The sequence below is a fragment of the Danio aesculapii genome, chromosome 8, assembly GCF_903798145.1.
Source record: "Danio aesculapii chromosome 8, fDanAes4.1, whole genome shotgun sequence".
Classification (NCBI taxonomy): Eukaryota; Metazoa; Chordata; class Actinopteri; order Cypriniformes; family Danionidae; genus Danio; species Danio aesculapii.
The window spans coordinates 42,092,142-42,112,396 of NC_079442.1; the positions used below are offsets into that span (position 1 = coordinate 42,092,142).

The 20,255-nt window shown below is 32.3% G+C and overlaps 1 protein-coding gene across 2 annotated transcripts in view; it reads left to right on the top strand.

Annotated features, from left to right (window-relative positions):
- Window positions 1–20,255, top strand: part of pip5k1bb (phosphatidylinositol-4-phosphate 5-kinase, type I, beta b) — a 99,883-nt gene that overhangs the window by 22,144 nt on the left and 57,484 nt on the right. For both annotated transcript variants that reach the window (XM_056464004.1, XM_056464006.1), the window contains exons 2-4: window positions 13,401–13,508; window positions 13,722–13,790; window positions 17,862–17,992. In XM_056464004.1, the coding sequence (XP_056319979.1) occupies window positions 13,722–13,790; window positions 17,862–17,992 (200 nt within the window). In that variant the 5' untranslated portion in view covers window positions 13,401–13,508. The remainder of the gene's footprint in view (window positions 1–13,400; window positions 13,509–13,721; window positions 13,791–17,861; window positions 17,993–20,255) is intronic.

Here is a 20,255-nt window from a genome sequence, read left to right on the forward strand (position 1 = left end):
AATCTGATTTCTTTGACTCGGATCTGGTTTTGTTTTGACAGAGTGAACAGCCCAAACCGCATGCACTGTAAAAAATAAATCCGTAAAATTTACAGTAAAAAAACAGCAGCTGTGGTTGCCAGTTCTTTACCGTTAAAGATATGGTACAAACCGTAAAAGTAATTTCTCATTTTTACAGTAAACTACCGTATTTTATTAATTTATAGAGGTAATATGTCTGTATTTTGAATTACCAACATCTTTACATCTTTTGTTACACAGTTGGACACTTTAGCACACCCATATGCAGGTGCCAGGTGGTGATGAGGAAGTTACATAATGAACCAATGCTCATCACAAATAAGTTTTCCCACAAGCAGAAAAGTGCATCAGTATATAGAAGGTGCTCAGTGTCATTCACACAGCTACTAAACACCAGTATGGTAACACGCATAAAATTTAAAGTCATGAAATAAACATTGTTTATCAACATTAGATGTAACATAAATCTCTAATGTACTTAACTGATGGGGAAACAACTAAAAAGATCCATAGTAATGTCAACAAAAAGCATAAAAAGTGATGTGCCATACAGGGAATTCTGGGAAAGTCAATTTACGGTTATTCACTGTATATATTAAGGAAACATACTGTTAACCAGGTTACGGATTTTTACTGTAGCATTTTTACAGTTTTTTTACCGTTGAAATCACGGCCATTTTTACAGTGTGGAATCTGATCTTTTTAATTCAGATTTGTGCCACTGACATAAGTGGTATTAAATCAGATACATACAGTATACACATTGTGTGCATAGTTAGACATTTTGTGTTGCCTTAACTCTACTTTTGCGCATACAGGTCAGTTTAGGACCATGATCTGTTCACACTGCAAATCTGATATCGACCACATTTATAACAACAATGTGAACAGCTATCTGAGTAAACGTAGTCTTAGTCATCAACAAAACACAAACTGCGGATTGACTTATGAACTGTTTCTAGTGAATCAAACACTTTCACCATATTCATAACTATAACTCAAATGAGTTGTTTCATAGGTCTCAAACTCAATTCTTGGGGGGCCGCAGCTCTGCAGAGTTTTGCTCCAACCCTAATCAAACACAACTGATCTAATAGTCTCTAGTAGTCTTGAACACCTTGATTAGTTGGATCAGCTGTGTTTGATTAGGGTTGGAGAAAAACTGTGCTGCAGCACCCCAGGAATTGAGTTTGAGATCTCCAATCTAGGACTCATAGGAGTCGTTTCTTTTTGATAAATCAACACAAATAGCTCATTCCAAAACATTCATTCATTCATTTTCTTTTTAGCTTAGTCCCTTTATTAATCAGGGGTCGCCACAGCGGAATGAATCACCAACTTATTTAGCACATGTTTTATGCAGCAGATGCCCCTTCCAGCTGCAACCCATCACCGGGAAACATCCATACATACTCATACTCATACCCATACTCATTTACACTCATACACTACAGACAATTTAGCTTAGCCAATTCACCTGTACCGCATGTCTTTGGACTCGTGGGGGAAACCAGAGCACCTGGAAGAAACCCACACTAACATGTGGAGAACATACAATCTCCACACAGAAATGCCAATTGACCCATCAGAGGCTTGAACCAGCAACCTTCTTGCTGTGAGGCAACAGCGCTACCCACTGCACCACCATGTCGCCCTCATTCCGAAACAAATAATTTAAAAGTCATCAAAACACAAATACACATTGACTCTTTTGAACTGGTTATATAAACAGTAGTTTATATTAAAAAAAAGGAAGATTGTTTCTTTATAAATCATTTTGTGAAATGTATTAATTGATATTTTTGGTCTGAAAATGTAATATTTAGCATTGATATATTATTATTGTTATTTAATGATACTCTTTTTGAAGTAATAACAGTTTTATTGAAGTAGATAATATTCTTATTTTGAAATGAAAATTTTTACCCTAAACACTTAATCGGAAAACCATTTGAAGTTCAAAAACTTTGATGTGGTCTCTTTATTTTTTCCCGAGCTGTATGATAACCGTGATTCATCTTCTCTCACAGTTTGACTGTTCCTCCTTCCAGTCTGCATCTGTACAGCAGTAATTAGTATTTACAACTTCATTGTATTCATAAGCGAAGCTTTAGTGTCTAAGCTCAACTTATTCTTCTCAAATGACTTTAATAACATCATATCTAATTACAGCTTTTAGCTGGAAACCTTCACACAGTACAGTAAGCCAGTTATGTAATCGCTGTCACTGTATCCAATTAGCAAACTGAAGAAAGAACCTCCAGTAAGAACAAAGAGTGCGTCCGTGAGGCCTGTGTCTTGCGGGATACACTGCTAATCCTGTTCTCTGGCTTTAAGCCTTCAATTAAAATGAATGGACATAGAATTTAGACCCCCTCGCTCATATTTTTTTCACACTTCATAAAAACATTTTTAAGATGACCGCACACTGTGCAACATTTGAGAGGAAAAATATGCATTTGTACTAAATAGTGTTTTACAAATGTTTATTTGATTTAAAAGCATGCTTTTCCAAAACCCTGTAATTTCAGACTGAAGTAATTGACAGCTGGAAAACTATTGTATGTTCTATTCCGGGTTTGTGAGATTTGTGTATGAATATGTTGAAAATCAGAAAAAAATATGAAAACAAAAAATAAATAAATGCATTCGATCTTTGATCATTGGAGCTGACAGAAATGATCATTTTACTGAAAAATAGTTTTTCCGACATTTTCAAGAAACTTACAAAGACATAGATCCTGATGCCTTAAAGGCAGTTCTAAACATTGCCAATATTTGTATTTACTACATAGTTTTTAAGGGGTTGCAAACAGTTTATATGGGCTGAATTTAAATAAATAATTTAAATTTACTAATGTTGAACTAAATTTGTTTAAATTCAGTCGATGTAGTTTGCAACCACTTACTTTAAAAAAAATTAACAAATCCAATTAATCATTTTTTCAGTGTAAATAAAAATAGTGTACAACAAAACAGTTACATTTGTCAATCTACAGCAGCATGAAGGTTAAAATTATTAAACTGGAAACAGAAAGCTATTCCTACATATATAAATCTAATGAGTGATGTAATGAAGCATGCGAAGAAAATCTGATTTAAGAAGAGAAATTCTATAAAATTTGGCAACCAAGAGGATTTTAATGAGGTAAATTTCACAGGAAATGGTTCAAATTAAAAAACAAATTTAAGATTAGACTAATTTAGTATTTATCAGTATTATCAATAAATACAAAAAGTACTTTATAAAAAAGTCAGAACAACATATGTTTAAAGTTACTTTAACTTAAGTTAGAAAGTTAATTAGGTTTCAACTTAATTTTTTTAGGTTAAGCAACTTGTAACATGATGTTTTAGGTCAGCTTAATCGACGTAAGTTTAAATGACTTGTAAAGTTAAATTGGTTCAACTTAAAAAATTAAGTGAGCAAGTTAATGTTTACAGTGTACTTACTGTACCACACTGTAAAAAAGTTGACTCAACTCAAAATTGTAAGGCAACTTGCTGCAGAGCTTTTTTGAGTTGACTTAACTTTCAACCCGAATACTGCACTAGACTCGAATTAAGTTGCGTAAACTCAAAAATGTCCTGAAGCTGCTTGCCTTCAAATTTTAAGTTGAGTGAACCTCTTTTTTTCCAGTGCACATACACAGGTACTTGTTGTATGGACAGTTAATTGTAAGTAAAATCTAATAATTGAAGTTAATATAAATATAAAAAATACATGTGTTGATCCAATCACGTAGATGAGACTAAATACAGGTGTAAATTAGGTCTGAAATGTTTAGAGTTTGTCTAGTTTTGATACCTTCCAGAGTTAATTGTAAACACAGTCACCCGGATTGGTTTTGTAATGTAAACGCTCATGTACTCAAAATGTGTTCAAACAGCTACAAAAGACCTGCTACTCTCTGCCTACTGACCTAATTCTTACATGAGCTGATGTGTTGTTGAAGTACACCAGCCAAAGTAGGATTTAAACTTAGCTGTCTGAAAATGTACTGTAAAAAACACAATGTCCTGTAATGACACAAACATGTAGTGTTTAGCTTTGTTTTGCAGCAGCTTTGTCCTCTCCTGTTCTCACTTAGAATTTGTATGTCATGTATGCTAGTTTACAGTATTTCAGTGTTGGAAAGCAAGATCAATACAAATATCCATCTATAGACTCTTCCTTCACAGAAGTCAGGAAAGTGCTGTAAAGTGGGCAAAAGAGACTGATTAAAACTCCAGGTGTAAACAGAAATGTGTCTTTTGATCCGATTGACCCAAATTCCTAATAATGCGTACAGGTTCATGTCTGTATATGCAAAAACATTTCAATTATGTAGCCTCTCGTCAATGTTATTATTGTCAGCAGTACTAAAGTGGAAGATTATAGTTTGCACATATTATTAAGGTCTTTTACTGTGTAAACATTTCATGTTAGTTTAAAGCATTCAGGCACTGAGGCATAATTAACAGTATAACTTAGCTTCAACAATATATACATACAGATGAAGGCAAATTAATTTTTTGTTTAAATGCATATTAAAAAGTTTAAATACATATGTATATACAGTTGAGGTCAGAATTATTAGCCCCCCTTTGAAAATTTTTTTTTTCTTTTTTAAATTTTTCCCAAATGATGTTTAACAGAGCAAGGAAATTTTCACAGGTTGTCTGATAATATTTTTTCTTCTGGAGAAAGTCTTATTTGTTTTATTTTGTCTAGAATGAAAGCAGTTTTACATTTTTTTTAAAAACCATTTTGAGGTCAATATTATTAGCCCCTTTAAGCTATATATTTTTTTCGAAAGTCTACAGAACAAACCATCGTTATACAATAACTTGCCTAATTACCCTAACCTGCCCAGTTAACCTAATGAACCTAGTTAAGCCTTTTTAATGTCACTTTAGGCTGTATAGAAGTGTCTTGAAAAATATGTAGTCAAATATTATTTACTGTCATCATGGCAAAGATATAATAAATCAGTTATTAGAAATGAGTTACTAAAACTATTATGTTTAGAAATGTGCTGAAAAAATCTTCTCTCTGTTAAAAAGAAATTGGAGAAAAAAATAAACAGGGGGCTAAAAATTCAGGGGGGCTAATATATCTGACTTCAACTGTATATATTTAATTATTCAGTAAATACTATGCAGTGTTGCATTTGACTTACCAACTTCTGGACCAGAATACTGTTAGACTTGACAGAAAAACATCAGCTAAAGTTTATTTATTTTGTGTTCTTTAGTATTAATCTGTTCTTATACTTTTTATTTTACACTTTTATATTACACCCCCAACAAAATCACTGCATGAATTCTTTCCAAATTGAGGTAAATAATAATAAAATGAATGAATTGCTCTCTATATATACACACAGTGGGGGAAATAAGTATTCAAAACGTCAACATTTTTCTCAGTAAACATATTTCTAAAGGTGCCGTTGACTTTAAATTTTCACCAGATTTTGATAACAACCAAAGAAATCCATATATGCAAAGAAAACAAAACTAATTAGTTTACAAATTAAGTTATGTGTAATAAAATGCAATGACGCAGGAAAAAAGAATTGAACACATGAAGAAAGGGAGGTGTAGAAAGCCAGTGAAAGCCCAGACAGCAGTTGAAATGTCTCAGTAGTTCTTCAGCAACCCTCTGCTCTTTATCATTGTATATGAAGATTATCTGCTTCAGTTAAACATCTACATTAGCAGAATGGTGAAGATGAAATCAGGGTGGATATTTCAGCAAGACAATAATCCAAAACACAGTCAAGGAAACTCTCAAATGCTTTCAGAGAAAGAAAGTCAAGCTGTAGAATGGCCAAGCCAATCACCTGACCTGAATCCAATATAAAATACAAAATAAAGATCAGATATGATAGACGAGATCCACAGAACCATTAAGATTGTTACACTCTGTTGAAGTCTGAGCAATGCATGTGACTTCATTCTCTACATGAGAGGCGCCTTTAGGCTGCCATCAATATTTTTAATATCGTGCAACCATAGTATTATTATTATTATTATTATTTATAGTAACATTTCCAACATAAATCTGTATGGCAGAAAGTCAAGGGATTGAAATTTGAGGCTTAATTTTAACAATCATACTTGGAAGTGTTTGATGTGCTAGAAGTCATCCACTTTCATTTGTACTTTATTTTGAGTATTTTGGGTACATACTTTTTTATGTCATGTGATACTTTTCCTACAATACACACTTTAATAAAAGAGATTTTATATGCATCCGATATGAATTCTTGGAGGGAGGTTTTGCCCCTCGGTGCCTGCTTTGAATTCGTCCACTGTTTACAAGCACTAAACCTGGACTCGTAGCAACCACAAAGAGAAGAAGGAGCGTGATAGATTAAGAGGGAGAAAGTGAGGACAGGTTTTTAAAGTGTTATGGTGATAGAAGCATAAGTGTTTTTCTGTTCTCTGTCTTCTTAATGTCTGGCACATGGTCACATATCTTTAATACCTTTAAAGGGCACTTGCCTCTTCATGATCCGTGTCTTTTCCGCTGTCAATGCCACATCATTTATTTGTGCTTCTTACAATGGGACTATTGTTCTTAACTGGATTACTGAAGAACGTCATATGCGGCATGTTGTGATGTTGGAGATAATATGGAGATTGAGGGTCTTCCAGAGGTATTTGTTAATAGGATGAAGGGGTAATGCAATAATGTTGTGGTTATTATTATTTTCTAGATATTTTTGTAAACTAGATATTGCGGTTGAGCATAACATGCTCAAGTCGTCATGTTTGTTTAGCTATTTGTCAGACAGCTAAATATTGACTGATGGTGCAGTAAGTCAGCTTGACACTACTTGCACTTGTCATAATAACTGTATATTATTGCAAAGAAATTAATAAAAAACAAGAATTCATTCAATTGTTAACATTTACAGTTAAAAGCAAATGCTGATTTTTATAGACTGCTTAATAATTCAAATAATATTTAGCAATATTACTGTATTTTAAATTAAAATTGTATGCTTAAAGAATAAAAAAAATCTATCTCAAATTTTTGAAAATCAGTTGGCCCATATCACATAAAAAAGATGCCATTTTTTATGACAACTTGACATAAACAAATACATTACAACCTGTCTTTGTCTTTGTCATGACAATTTGACATTACCAAGACAAAAAAAAAACTTGTCATTAACAAAATAAATCTGTCATAAACCTGTCATAAACATGATTGTCATGAGGCACTATAATTGTGTCACGTTTTCAGTGAAACAAACTGTATTTGTCAATTAAAATATCATTAAAAGTTTCATTACTCTTTCAAGTAATTTTAGAGAGTGTAATAAATATTTAATCACGTATTAATGACAAATTTAGTTTGTACCGCTGTAAAGTCAGAAGACATATTAATGACATATTTATAATAGCTTCATGAGAATCATGTTTATTACAGATTTATGACAAGTTTTGTTGTCTTGGTAATGTCAAGTTGTCATGACAAAGATGAAGGCTGCTTGTGATGTACTGTATGTCAAGTTGTCATAACAAACAATGCCATCTTTGCATTCAAAATGTCACAACTGAGCGGATGACACTTAATAACAGTTGTTATAAGCATGCATAAAATCTCTCACATTTATGACATTGTCATGATTATAAAGGTTTCGTGAGTCTTATGAACACCATTTCAAGTAACAAGTTTTTCAAGTGTAATTTGATTTTAATTTTAGTGAATTAGTGTGTTTGTGTTCAAATGTTTTTGTCAATTTTGGTCTACATATATTTCTACATGCAATTATTTTATGTTTGATGTTTTAGTTTTTGTAATTTTGGTTTTATATATAGTTATAATAAAAGCTAACTGAGACTTTTTAATTATTATTTTTTTATTTTTTCAATCAGTTAATAAAAAGTATTACAAATTTTGACTTTACAACTGAGAATATAAACTCAGAATTTTGAAAGAAGCTGAATCGAGATAAAAACTGAAAATTGCTGGAAAAAAAAATATTTGCATACGTCCTATTATGTAAGTATATTGTTTGTACGTTTCATTTTATTACAATTATGAAACAAACATTCATTCATTTTTCTTCAGCTTAGTCCCTTACTTATCAGGGGTCACCACAGTGGAATGAATCGCCAACTATTCTGGCATATGTGGATGCCCTTCCAGCCACAACCCAGTTCTGAGAAACACCCATACACACTCACATTTACACTCATACACTACGGACAACTTGTTTACCCAATTCACTTACACTACATGTCTTTGAACTGCAGGGGAAACCGAAGCACCCGGAGGAAACCCACATGAAAAGGGGTGAGAACATGCAAACTCCACACAGAAATGCCAACTCGACTCGAACTCGAACCAGTGACCTTCTTGCTGTGAGGCGACAGTGCTAACCACTGAGCCACCATGCCGCCAATTATGAAACTCAAACTTGCAATTTTAAGATATAAAGCCACTGATTCTCACGATGCCTGTTTCTGTGGGTCTTGTCTTTCAAAAACAACCATATTGTTATGATTATGAGTTTTATAGTAAAAAATCTAACAAAGGCCACATAAAACTTGTTTCACACCCCTTAACTATAGTAAAACCGCTCTGCCTGTAATGCATTTATATTGCTTTATTTGATCTTAATGTTCCATGATGCATCTGCAAAGCAAACACTGGTATATTTAAACACAGATCCACAATTAAACTTTGTGACGTCTGACATGCCCTTCTCCAAGTGTAAATATTTTATAGCCTCCATTTTTTTATTGTCGATCAGTGCTTGACTTGTAATTAATGACAATATTGAGGATACAAGACATTTGTGCATGAACTCTATCCAGCTTTTGGTCCCACTTTATATTAAGTGGCCTTAACTAATATGTAGTAAACTAACCTGTATCCCACCTCAATATTACCAGAAATGTTCTGCGATACATTATGAACACATTAACATTGTATTTTTATTTTGATGTAAGTATGTAGTAGTTAAGGCCATTTAATATAAAGTGGGCCCCAGCTTTTTCCTACACGTTTCCTACTGTGTTTCAAAGTATGGGTTGCACATTTTTGGGGAACTTCCATTTAGTAGAACTGAAACAAATCATTTCAAATATTAAGGTCGTGCTGCAAATAATTCATATTTATAGAGAAAACTGAGTGAGAGGTGCATTTGGCTTTGTGCTTTTTTCCATCCATCATGAGAATAACGTTACGCTTGGTATTTTAATGTGACTTTATTATCACAAGCATGTCCGTGGCTCTTTTGAATTCACTGTATTTGGTTCTTCTGGATTATTTTCTCTTTGTTTTCCCTACAGTAGAGTAATATTCGATATGAGGTCTGTTCATAATATTGCTGTGGAAAGACTTGTTTTGTGGTCTGCTGAAAGTAATTTGTTACTTCTAATAAATTGTCTTTTAATATTGGGTGAACTGTGACAATAATGACACCTCATTGTACCAAAGTTATTAAAGTTTTAGCATTTTTACATTGTTTTTTATTTTGAAATTATTTTTAAATTTGCTGTAAAGGCTGTATTTTAAGACAATCTTCTTCATATTAAAGACCATGTATGTAGTTAAATATTATTATTATATTATTATAATTTTTTTGCTGAGTTACAACCCATATTTTATGTTTATAATATGGAAAACATGTTTTTGTATGTAATCTTGCACTCAACTAAAGTGTTTGGCTTTAATAGCGCCATCTACTGGTAGTTTTACAAACGGTCGCAGGTCAGATTTTTGACAACAGAACGAAACTATTAATATTTTTTGCTAATTATAATTTTATTTCAGTTTTTAAGTGACTTTTGTTATTTTGAATTGTTCATTTATTGTTAATTTTTTTTTCTTTCAGTTAACGAAAATGTTTTATGAACAGCGCGATCTCATGAATAAACGTAACCATTTTACAAATTGTCAAAAAAGTAACTAATTCGTATATACACAAATTATACGAATAATATAATATTATTATAGGTATTATTATCGTATTATATTATTATGTTATATGGCTCAGTGACTCAGTGGTTAGCACTTTCGCCTCACAGCAAGAAGGTTGCTGGTTCGAGTCCCGGCTGGGCCATTTGGCATTTCTTGCATGTTCCTCCTGTGTTCACGTGGGTTTTCTTCTGGTGCTCCAGTTTGCCCCACAGTCCAAAGACATGCATTATAGGTGAATTGAATAAACTAAATTGCCCATATGTGTGTGTGAATGCGAGAGTGTATGGGTTTTTTCCAGTACTGAGCTGGAAAGGCATCCGCAGCGTAAAACATATGCCGGAATAGTTGGCAGGTCATTCCACTATGGCGACCCCTGATAAATAAGGGACTAAGCTGGAGGAAAATTAAGGAATGGATCAATATATTACGAATTCATACGACTTCATTCGAATAAATACATAAAAAAATTATGATTTGAACTTTTTATCGATTTTCTTGTTTTGCAAATAATTTCGATGAATATCAAATACAGAACATTGACATATAAACAAAACGTTAAAGAAAAATAATAACCTCAAATAAATGTATATGCATATTAAATAATAAACGTAAATAATGTTAATTAGTAAACAAACAAAAACAAATAACATACCATTTTTAAACGGAGGCGTGTCCCCAAACCACACCCCTAACTCTACCCCTCATTAGGGGATGAGCAAATTGTACTAAAATATACAAATGAGATCATACAAATAATAATAAATTAACCACTAAAATAAAAATGTTACGAATTGCCATGAGATTATGTTATTTTTGACCAACATTCATTTTACTAAAACAACCTTGCATTATACAGTGAAGTTTCTCCCATAATTCACGCATCACGAGACATTGGAATAGGGTAAATTGTGCGGTCTTGATTCTCTGGATTGTGTTCTGGATCTGACACTCCTTAGACAGCTTCTTATCATGAGCTTATTCATATCCAGACTTTCGCAGTGTTTTCCCTCTGCAGAGTTTCGCGAGTCTGAATAAGGGCTCAGGCTGGCAGTTTGTTTATGCAGACGCTCTAAAAGGCCATTATTCCTCATTTACACAGACTGTGAGGCCCTGCTCTCCGTCTGCTGACTTTACGACACACCGTTTATTCAGTGCTGCTGCCACAAACACACACTTAGGTGGTCAGAGATCAGGGTGGTGAGAGAGTTGATGAGTACCTGTTGTAGCTTTAAAGGTGACGTGTGTCATTTCTGCACCACTACATAGTAATAAAAAAAGAAGAAGAAAAAGGTGGAAACAGTTTGCTTTAGGGCTGAACAATAAATCATTTGAGCATCAATATTGCAGTGTGTGTATCCGCAATAGTCACACCGCAAGATTAGATTGTTTATTGAAAATTAATAGATAAAGATATTATTAAATATTATTATTTTAAAATTATTTATACAATGATGATCATGCTATTTTACATTTGAGTGTTCAATATATGTACTGTTTAATAACTGTTTATGTTAAGCACTGTTTATGTATTTATTTTTGCTTGTGGTTTATTAAAGTTTATGCAGATGCACTGCATAGAAAAAGACTTGATCATCCCTGTTGATATAAATTAATGAAATCTGAAAATAGAGCTATTTAATCACATGGCGAAATTGTATTCATATTGCAATATATAGCGCAGCAAAATAAAACATGTCAGATCTGTGTCCAAGATTTGTCAGATTGTCAGATTTTTCCAATAGCATGTAGCCCTAGTTTGCTTTTTAGATATTGCTTATACATTTTATAAATGATTACCAAACAAAAATGCATGGTTAATTAAACAAAAAAAGATATCATTTTCTTACTTGAAATAAAGTAAATGTTAACTGAAAAAAGTATTTATTTTTAATTTCATCTAGTTTTATATTCATTTATTTTGAATGAAAACAAAATGACTAAGACATCAAACCTAAAATAAATGCATGTGTAAATCTATGGTAGACCAAAAATGACAGAAACAGACAAACTAATTATTTCACTAAAATGAAAATGAATTTACATTTTAAAATATGCATTTATTTGCAGCAAATAAAACACTGGAATGATTTTTAAATCAGAAGTCAATTCCAATACATTTTGTATGATTTACAATTTGGAAACAAACATGACAAAAAAGAAGTTTCATTTTGACAAACACAGTTGCAAACAATTTACAAAAGTGCATTTGCTTCAGTTCAGTTCTAAACAGTCAATAATACAGAATTTAGTTTTTTACCTAACTTTAAATAAACGTGTGTAAAAAATGCTTGAAAATGCGCCACCATGCTAACATTTCAAGGCTGCATTTATTTGATTAAAAAAGATTAGAAAATCTCATTTTCAATATAACCAATAAAAGTAATACAGTGCAAATAAAATAACTTTATTGCATTTTAATATATTTTTAAATCTTTATTATTGCTGCACATCTGTATTAACCAATAAAAAATAATAAACTACATAGAAAATATGTTTTGCATTTTAATATATTTTTAAATTTTACTTATTACTTCACTTCAAATAATAATATTAAAATGCATATAAAATATCAGTTTTGCATTTTAATATATTTTAAAATCTTATTTATTACTGCACATCAGTAATAACTAAAAAGAATAAAATGCATATAAAATATATGTTTTGCATTTTAATATATTTTAAAATCTTACTTTACTAGGGCCAGACAAAATCTGCGGACGTTTTTTGCTATTTCAGCGGAGAATTTTGGTAAAAATCTGCGGATTTCAGCTGAATTATTTTGGGAGTATCATAACTAAAACCTAATATGTGAAATAAAAAGTATTATCTTTTTAACTTTTATTTAATGTTTAAAATGCAAAGCCAATTAGATTCACTTTATTTGGTAAACAAAGCAAGTCTCTCATATAACATATTTACTAAAAGACAGAAAAAATTACTGTACAAACTGCATTGTACATAAATCAGATGAACATTTTCATATTAATCAATAATATTACTGTAATTAATTTAAAAAGTGAATAAATATAGATTTACACACATTTACTCAAGCAAATAAACAGAATTAATGATGGGCTAAAAATCTGCGGAATTCTGCGCGCGCAGATTCTGTGTGGGCCTATTACTCCACTTCAGTATTAACCAATAATAATATTAAAATGCATATAAAATATCAGTTTTGAATTTTAATATATTTTAAAATCTTATTTATTACTCCTCATCAGTATTAACCAACTAATAAAATGCATATAAAAGTAATAATCTATAAAAAAAATAAAAATAAAACATTTTAGAACATAAAATGTGTGACCACAAATAAAATCAAATCCTTTTCTTCAGATTGTGAGTTGAATTATGACCTTGACATGTTCTTGACCTCATGCTCACGTTGTTGTCGGTCATTAAAACTGAACCGCTGCCTCATTAACTCTGCTTTAACCTTCTGGTTTTACAGGAGGAACATCATCATTGTGAGCTCCACTTGTGCTTTCTGGTCCACATGACTGCGCAATGCAGCAGCGCTGAACCAAACACCAACACCTGTGCTCTTGGTTAAATCAAGGTAAACCATAATTGCATCATATATTATTAACAGAACCACACATTTGCTGCATTTACAGGGCACTCGATTATCCCATCAGGGCGTCCTGTTGTGCGTGTCGGGCTCTTTTTGCAAATCAGATGGTTTCTGGTTTGTGGATGGAGCCTGAGGAGATTATTTACATGCCCTGCTGATGGTTTTGTGTGACGTTTAACTCTTTGTTGTCTCGTGCAGATGTCATCAGCCAATGCCAATGGAGTCGGGAGCTCTGGAAATAACCGTAGAGAAAAAACATACAAAAAGGTAATCAACTGTTTTTCATTAATCGTGTGTTTGTTGCTGAAATATGTTGTTCTTATGGAGAATGCAGTGTTTTTTTACATATACAGTTGAAGTCGGAATTATTAGCCCCCCCCCTGAAATTTGTTTATTTTTTAAATATTTGCCAAATGATGTTTAACAGAGCAGGGAAATTTTCACAGTATGTCTGATAATATTTTTTCTTCTGGAGAAAGTTTTATTTGTTTTTTTTCAGCTAGAATGAAAGCAGTTTTACAATTTTTAAAAAACATTTAAAGGTCAAAATTATTAGCCCCTTTAAGCAATATTTTTTCAATAGTCTACAGAACAAACCATCGTTATACAATAACTTGCCTAATTACCCCAATCTGCCTAGTTAACCTAATTAACCTAGTTAAGCCTTTTAACGTCACTTTAAGCTGTATAGAAGTGTCTTGAAAAATTATCTAGTCAAATATTATTTACTGTCATCATGGCAAAGATAAAATAAATCAGTTATTAGAAATGAGTTATTAAATCTATTATGTTTAGAAATGTGTGGAAAAAATATTGCCTCTGTTAAACAGAAATTGGGGAAAAAATAAACAGGGAGGCTAATAATTCTGACTTCAACTGTACATACCGTTGTTTAAAAGAGCAAAGCTATTTTTCACAGTATTTCTCATAATATTTTATCTTCTGGAAAAAAAATATTTCTTTAAGTTTGGCTGAACTAAAAGAAGTTTTAATTTTTTTTTAAAAAGAATTTTAAGTTCAATATTATTAGATATGGCCCCTTAAGATGTTTTCTTACCAAATGAACCTAATTAACCTAGTTAAGTCTTTAAATGTCACTTTAAGCTGAATACTAGTATCTTGCAAAATAACTAGTTAAATATTATGTACTGTCATCATAGAAATTACCAAAAAAATGTTATTAAACCTATTATGTTTAAAAATATATGTTGAAAAGATAAGTGTTTTTGGAAAAAAAAATCTCTGCATAAAACATATTAAAAATATTTATTTATTTAATTATTCATCCATTTATTTATGTATTCATTTATTCATTTATATTATCTTATTTTTACTTTTATTTGACTTTTTAACTACATTTAATACATCAAGGTAACCATAAAGGCAAATATAAATTATTTATTTATTTATTATTTATCTCATGCTTATTTTATTTTAAAACGTAAAAGAGTAAAAAATAAATAATTATAGCATTAGTTGTCATTAACAATAAAATACATCATACATAAAATACAAATATTTTCTATTTGCCAGACAAACCAGCTTAAAATTTTTCATTTTAAAATGTATAAAAAATAAGAAACAAAATTCATATATAATTGCAAATTATGGATGACACGGTGGCTCAGTGGTTAGCACTGTCACTTCACAGCAAGAAGATCACTGGTTCCAGTCCCGGTTGGGTCAGTTAGCATTTCTGTGTGGAGTTTGCATGTTTTGCATGTTTGTGTGGGTTCCCTCCGGGTGCTCCGGTTTCCCCCACAGATTAAAGACATGAGCTATAGGTGTGTTGAATAAACTAAATTGTCCGTAGTGTATGAGTGTGAGTGTGACAGTGTATGGGTGTTTCCCAGTGCTGGGTTTCACCTGGAAGGGCATCCGCTGTGTAAAACCTATGTTGGATAAGTTGGCAGTTCATTCCGCTGTGGCGACCCCTGATGAATAAAGAGACTAAACCGAAGAAAAATGATTGAATGAATGACTTTTTAAGTACATTTATTACATCAAGGTATCCATAAAGGCAACTATAAATTACTTTTATATTATTTATCTCATGTTTATTTTATTTTAAGTAAAAAATAAATAATTTCAGTTTTATGGTATTAGTTGTCTTTAACTATAAAATACATAATACATAAAATACATACATTTTTCTTTGTGCCAGACAACCAGGAGCTTCACATTTTTTATTTTAAAATGTATAAAAAAATACATATATAATTACACATTGCATTAAAAAGTCCTCTTGTATTTGAAGTTCTAAAGGCCTCTGAAGTCATGACATTTGCACTTACTAAATCAGTGTTTCAGTGTGTCATGTTGATAAAACTCAAAATATCAACAAAATATTCACCAGCTCCTGTGTTCAGTAAAGAACAAAAACTAAAACAACAAATCTAATATAAATGTGTGTAAATCTATTTAAAAATGACAGAAACAAACTAATTAATTCACTAAAATTAAAATAAATTTACATTGTTAAAACATGCATTTCTTTGCAGCAAATAAAATATTGGAATGAATTTTAAATCTTGTAAGATTTACAATTTAGACACAAAAATTTTAAAAAAAAAGTTTCTGACTTAGAATTGCAAACATTTTTCATGCATTTGTTTTTATTGCTTGTTTTAATTCAGTTTCTAACAGTTAATAATAATTCGGATTTAATTTTTTTTACTTAGATATTTTAATAAATGTTTAAAAATGCTCCACTGTACAAACATGTTTTTATCAATGCTGCATTTTTTTTTATTAAAAATACAGCAAAAAATGGAATATTATAAAATGCTATTATAATTTTAAATACCCGTTTTGCATTTTAATATATTTTAAAATCTTATTTATTTTTGCACATCAGTATTGGCCAATAAAAATAATAAAATGCAAATAAAATTTAATACACATATGCATATACAATATCTGTTTTGCATTTTAATATTTTTAAAAATCTTATTTATTTCTGCACATCAGTATTAACCAATAAAAATGTATAAAAAATAAGAAACAAAATACATATATAATTACAAATTACATAAAAAATATTCATTATGATTATAGTTCTAAAGGCCTCTGAAGTCATGACATTTGCACTTACTAAATCAGTGTTTCAGTGTGTCATGTTGATAAAACACAAAATATCAACAAATCATTCACCAGCGCCTGTGTTTAGTAAGGAATGTGCTTTCCACTCGCTGTTTCCCATGACAAATCCAGCATGTTGATATTGTAAATGTTGATATCGATTGGTGGTGTAACAGATCACAAATCTCACTGTTCGGATCACATAATGGTTTTTAATCACGGATTGGACCATTTTTCAGATCAGACAAATGTAATTTGCTTTGCATTTATTACAAAACTTAGAACCTGTAATTTTATTACAAATAAAATGAAGAAATAATCAGATGAATAAAAATAAATGGTAAAATATTCAGTACTGTGAAAAATTCACTGTTCAATAAATGATTGAGTTATTCACTCAACTTCATGTTTTATTGCTAGATGTATCATATTTGAAGAATTATTCAGTGGCATATTTTTGATGGCTGGTTGTCGCCACCTGTTGGTAAAATAATGTAATTGCTGCCTACGACTTTCTTTTTGAGCGTCAAGTTAAATACATATGATGGTGATTTTAATCTTTACCATAAACATCAGTGGTTATATCTAAACTATAAACTGTTATCTCAGTACTGAATCTCTTTCTTGATTTTTGTGTTTTTCAATTACAAATTTGAATGCAACAATTCGAAGGATTAATTAACATATGTAAATCACCATCATGTATAATGTATGTTGCGTGGGTGTTAAGATCCCGATCTTTTAATAATTAATCGTGTAGCTTACACTGAATGCATTAATGCAGGTTAAAGTAGTGACAGAAAACACCTTTAATAACCTAAGAAACCCACCACATCCCAAATAACCTACCACAACTTCTTCCATCATCATTAAATTTTACAACAAAGCTTAAATGCTTTCAAACATGTGATTTAAATGACGTTACAAATTTAGGATAAATCTACAAAAAAATTTATTAATCCACAGGTCACGTGTGATCCAAACTGTGGGTTGTGATCCATATAAATCACGGATCAACCGTGATCCGTTACACCCCTAGTATCGATAAAGAAAACCCTGTAAATGAACTAATACTTGCAGTGAACCTCATTCATGCGTTTTGACCCACAATTGTCATTTATTTAACTAACGGAGATTTAGGAAGGCAGGTTTAGTCTTGCATGTCTGAGAAAATGACCTCAAGGAACCCACATAAGAGCAGGGTTCGAAATGACTAAGCGCAATGCTAATTTGTTTTGCTTTTTATTATTGTTTCAGACTACTTCATCTGCTCTAAAAGGAGCCATCCAGCTCGGCATCGGCTACACTGTAGGGAATCTGACCTCAAAACCTGACCGAGATGTGCTCATGCAGGACTTCTACGTGGTGGAGAGTGTGTTTTTACCCAGGTATGGATGGACACAGGCAGAACACCAGTGTATGTTTAACATGCTGCTGTCAAACTGCTGTGGTCGTTTCTCAAATTTTCTCCTATAGCATTTAGTGTGGTCAGCAGCATGCTGTCATTTTACTCTCAAAACAAGTTCTTAAAGGGACAGTTCACGCAGAAATGGCAGTATGCAGTTAATTCACTCAGTCTCAAATCAAACAAGATGCAAGCAATTCATTTTTTTTTGGCTTAGTCCCTTTGTTAACCAGGGGTCACCACAGCGGAATGAACCACCAACTTATTCTGCATGTTTTTTGCAGCGGTGCCCATCCAGCCACAACCCAGCACTGGCAAACACCCATACACTCTTGCATTCACACACATACAAGGCCAATTTAGCTTATTCAATTCAACTATTGAAAAGGGATGCTGACCAAAGCTTTATTTATTTAATCAGAAATACAGTTTAAACAGTATTATTAATGTTGAATCACCAGCTATAGCCTGTCCAGATCGCTGGAGAACTACACATCTGCCACTGTATAAAATACAACTCCCAGAAGTCTTTGCACTTACACACCAGTTCCTGATCCTACTTGATTACATACAAACACACAGCTGGAAGCTCATGATGGACTGATTACTAGGACTATAAAGGCCCCTCATTCACACACACTCTTTGCTAAGTCTTATAAACTGTAAGTAAGCATGATAAAGCGTTTTTCTTGTCCTGCCTTGTCGTGTTTTGACATTTGCTTTGTTTTACTGTTTACGTTGTTTTGCCACCTGTCCCGAACTTTCGCCTGTATTGTGACTACGCTTTTGGATTATGTCCCTGTTTTGACCTTTTGCCTGCCTGACGATTCTCTTAAACTTTTAAGGTGCACTCTTTGAAAATATTTTTTTGGCCCACATCTTGTATTAAATGTTATACTGACACAACTCTGATAAATACTACTAAGCAATCAAAATAATAATAATAACCTATGGATAAAAGGTCAACCAGGTGGTTATGATCCTGGTTAAAGGGTTAATAAACTGCACTTGGATTTAAGTAAAGGGGTGGATATCAGTTGATATCAAGCTGATATATTATCCACGACAACAAGCTGACAGGATTCTCTTATGGACAAACACGAGAAGGACGTTAATATGCGCAGATATGTACACAGCGGCCTCTGGTGGATTCATGAAAAATGGCACAAATGAGAACCACCATTTTAAAAGCGAAATCGAGGCTGCGGTGGGAAGAAACCTGAAAGTATCGCTTGGAATCGCACAGGAACGTTGTGTACCTGCCTTTATATCTTATCAGCAAAGAGAAAGTGACACAAATTTATGATTTCACCACCTTCCGTGTGACCCAAAGGTCTGTTCTGAATGGAGATTGAAAATAAAAAGGGATATAAGACCTAATTTTCAGCTAAGTCAAGGGAAATTGCATTGGATATCGACTGATCTTCGCAGCTTTAAAACGCTCCAGTGTCCCTGTATCTGTGTTTGCACTCGGTGAAAAGCGGTGAACTGATAATTTTCACGGCCAATCACAGTCATTTCTGTTGAGCACTGGTGAATACTATGGCAAATCAGTGGTGTTTAAGAACGTAATCATTGGCGATTAAATGTTAGCGGGAAATAGATATTTTAAAAATTTCAGTACCGGGACAACACTATTACAGACAACACGAGGGTGTGCTACAGAGGACAGCATCGTTTTATTACTCCCCACAGTGTTTACCTGGTGCCATGAACTGAAGCCTAGGAGGACACTTAAATGCATTACTTTTAAAGAGATTGTGATTTTATTTGATGCCTAATATGCTTTTAATTCTTTAAATTAAACCTAACTGAATGATATTAAAGTGATGTTTACACCATATCTGCGTTTTGAAATCGCGGCAACAGCCAGAAGTTTATAGTCCACAGCATGTTGTTGCAATGTTTACAGTGCTGATCCTATACTTCCAGGTTTCTTCCCACCTCAGTCTCGCTTTCAGTTTAAAAAATGGCGGCTGCGTGAAATAAGCGTATATTTGAGATTGTCAAAAAACTACACAGCGCCCTCTAGTGTATTTGTGAAAACAAAAATTGCAATAAACCGTAGTCTAGCGTACATATTTGTTTGTTCTCAAAATTGTAATCCTGGGCACATATTTCCAACGAGCCTGGGTTGCAATGATTTACTTGTTTGCTTACAAGCAATCACGCAATGACATTATAAATCAAATTCATTAAAGACCCCTGAACTAGAAGACTAGTGAAGATGCATTAGTAGTAACTCG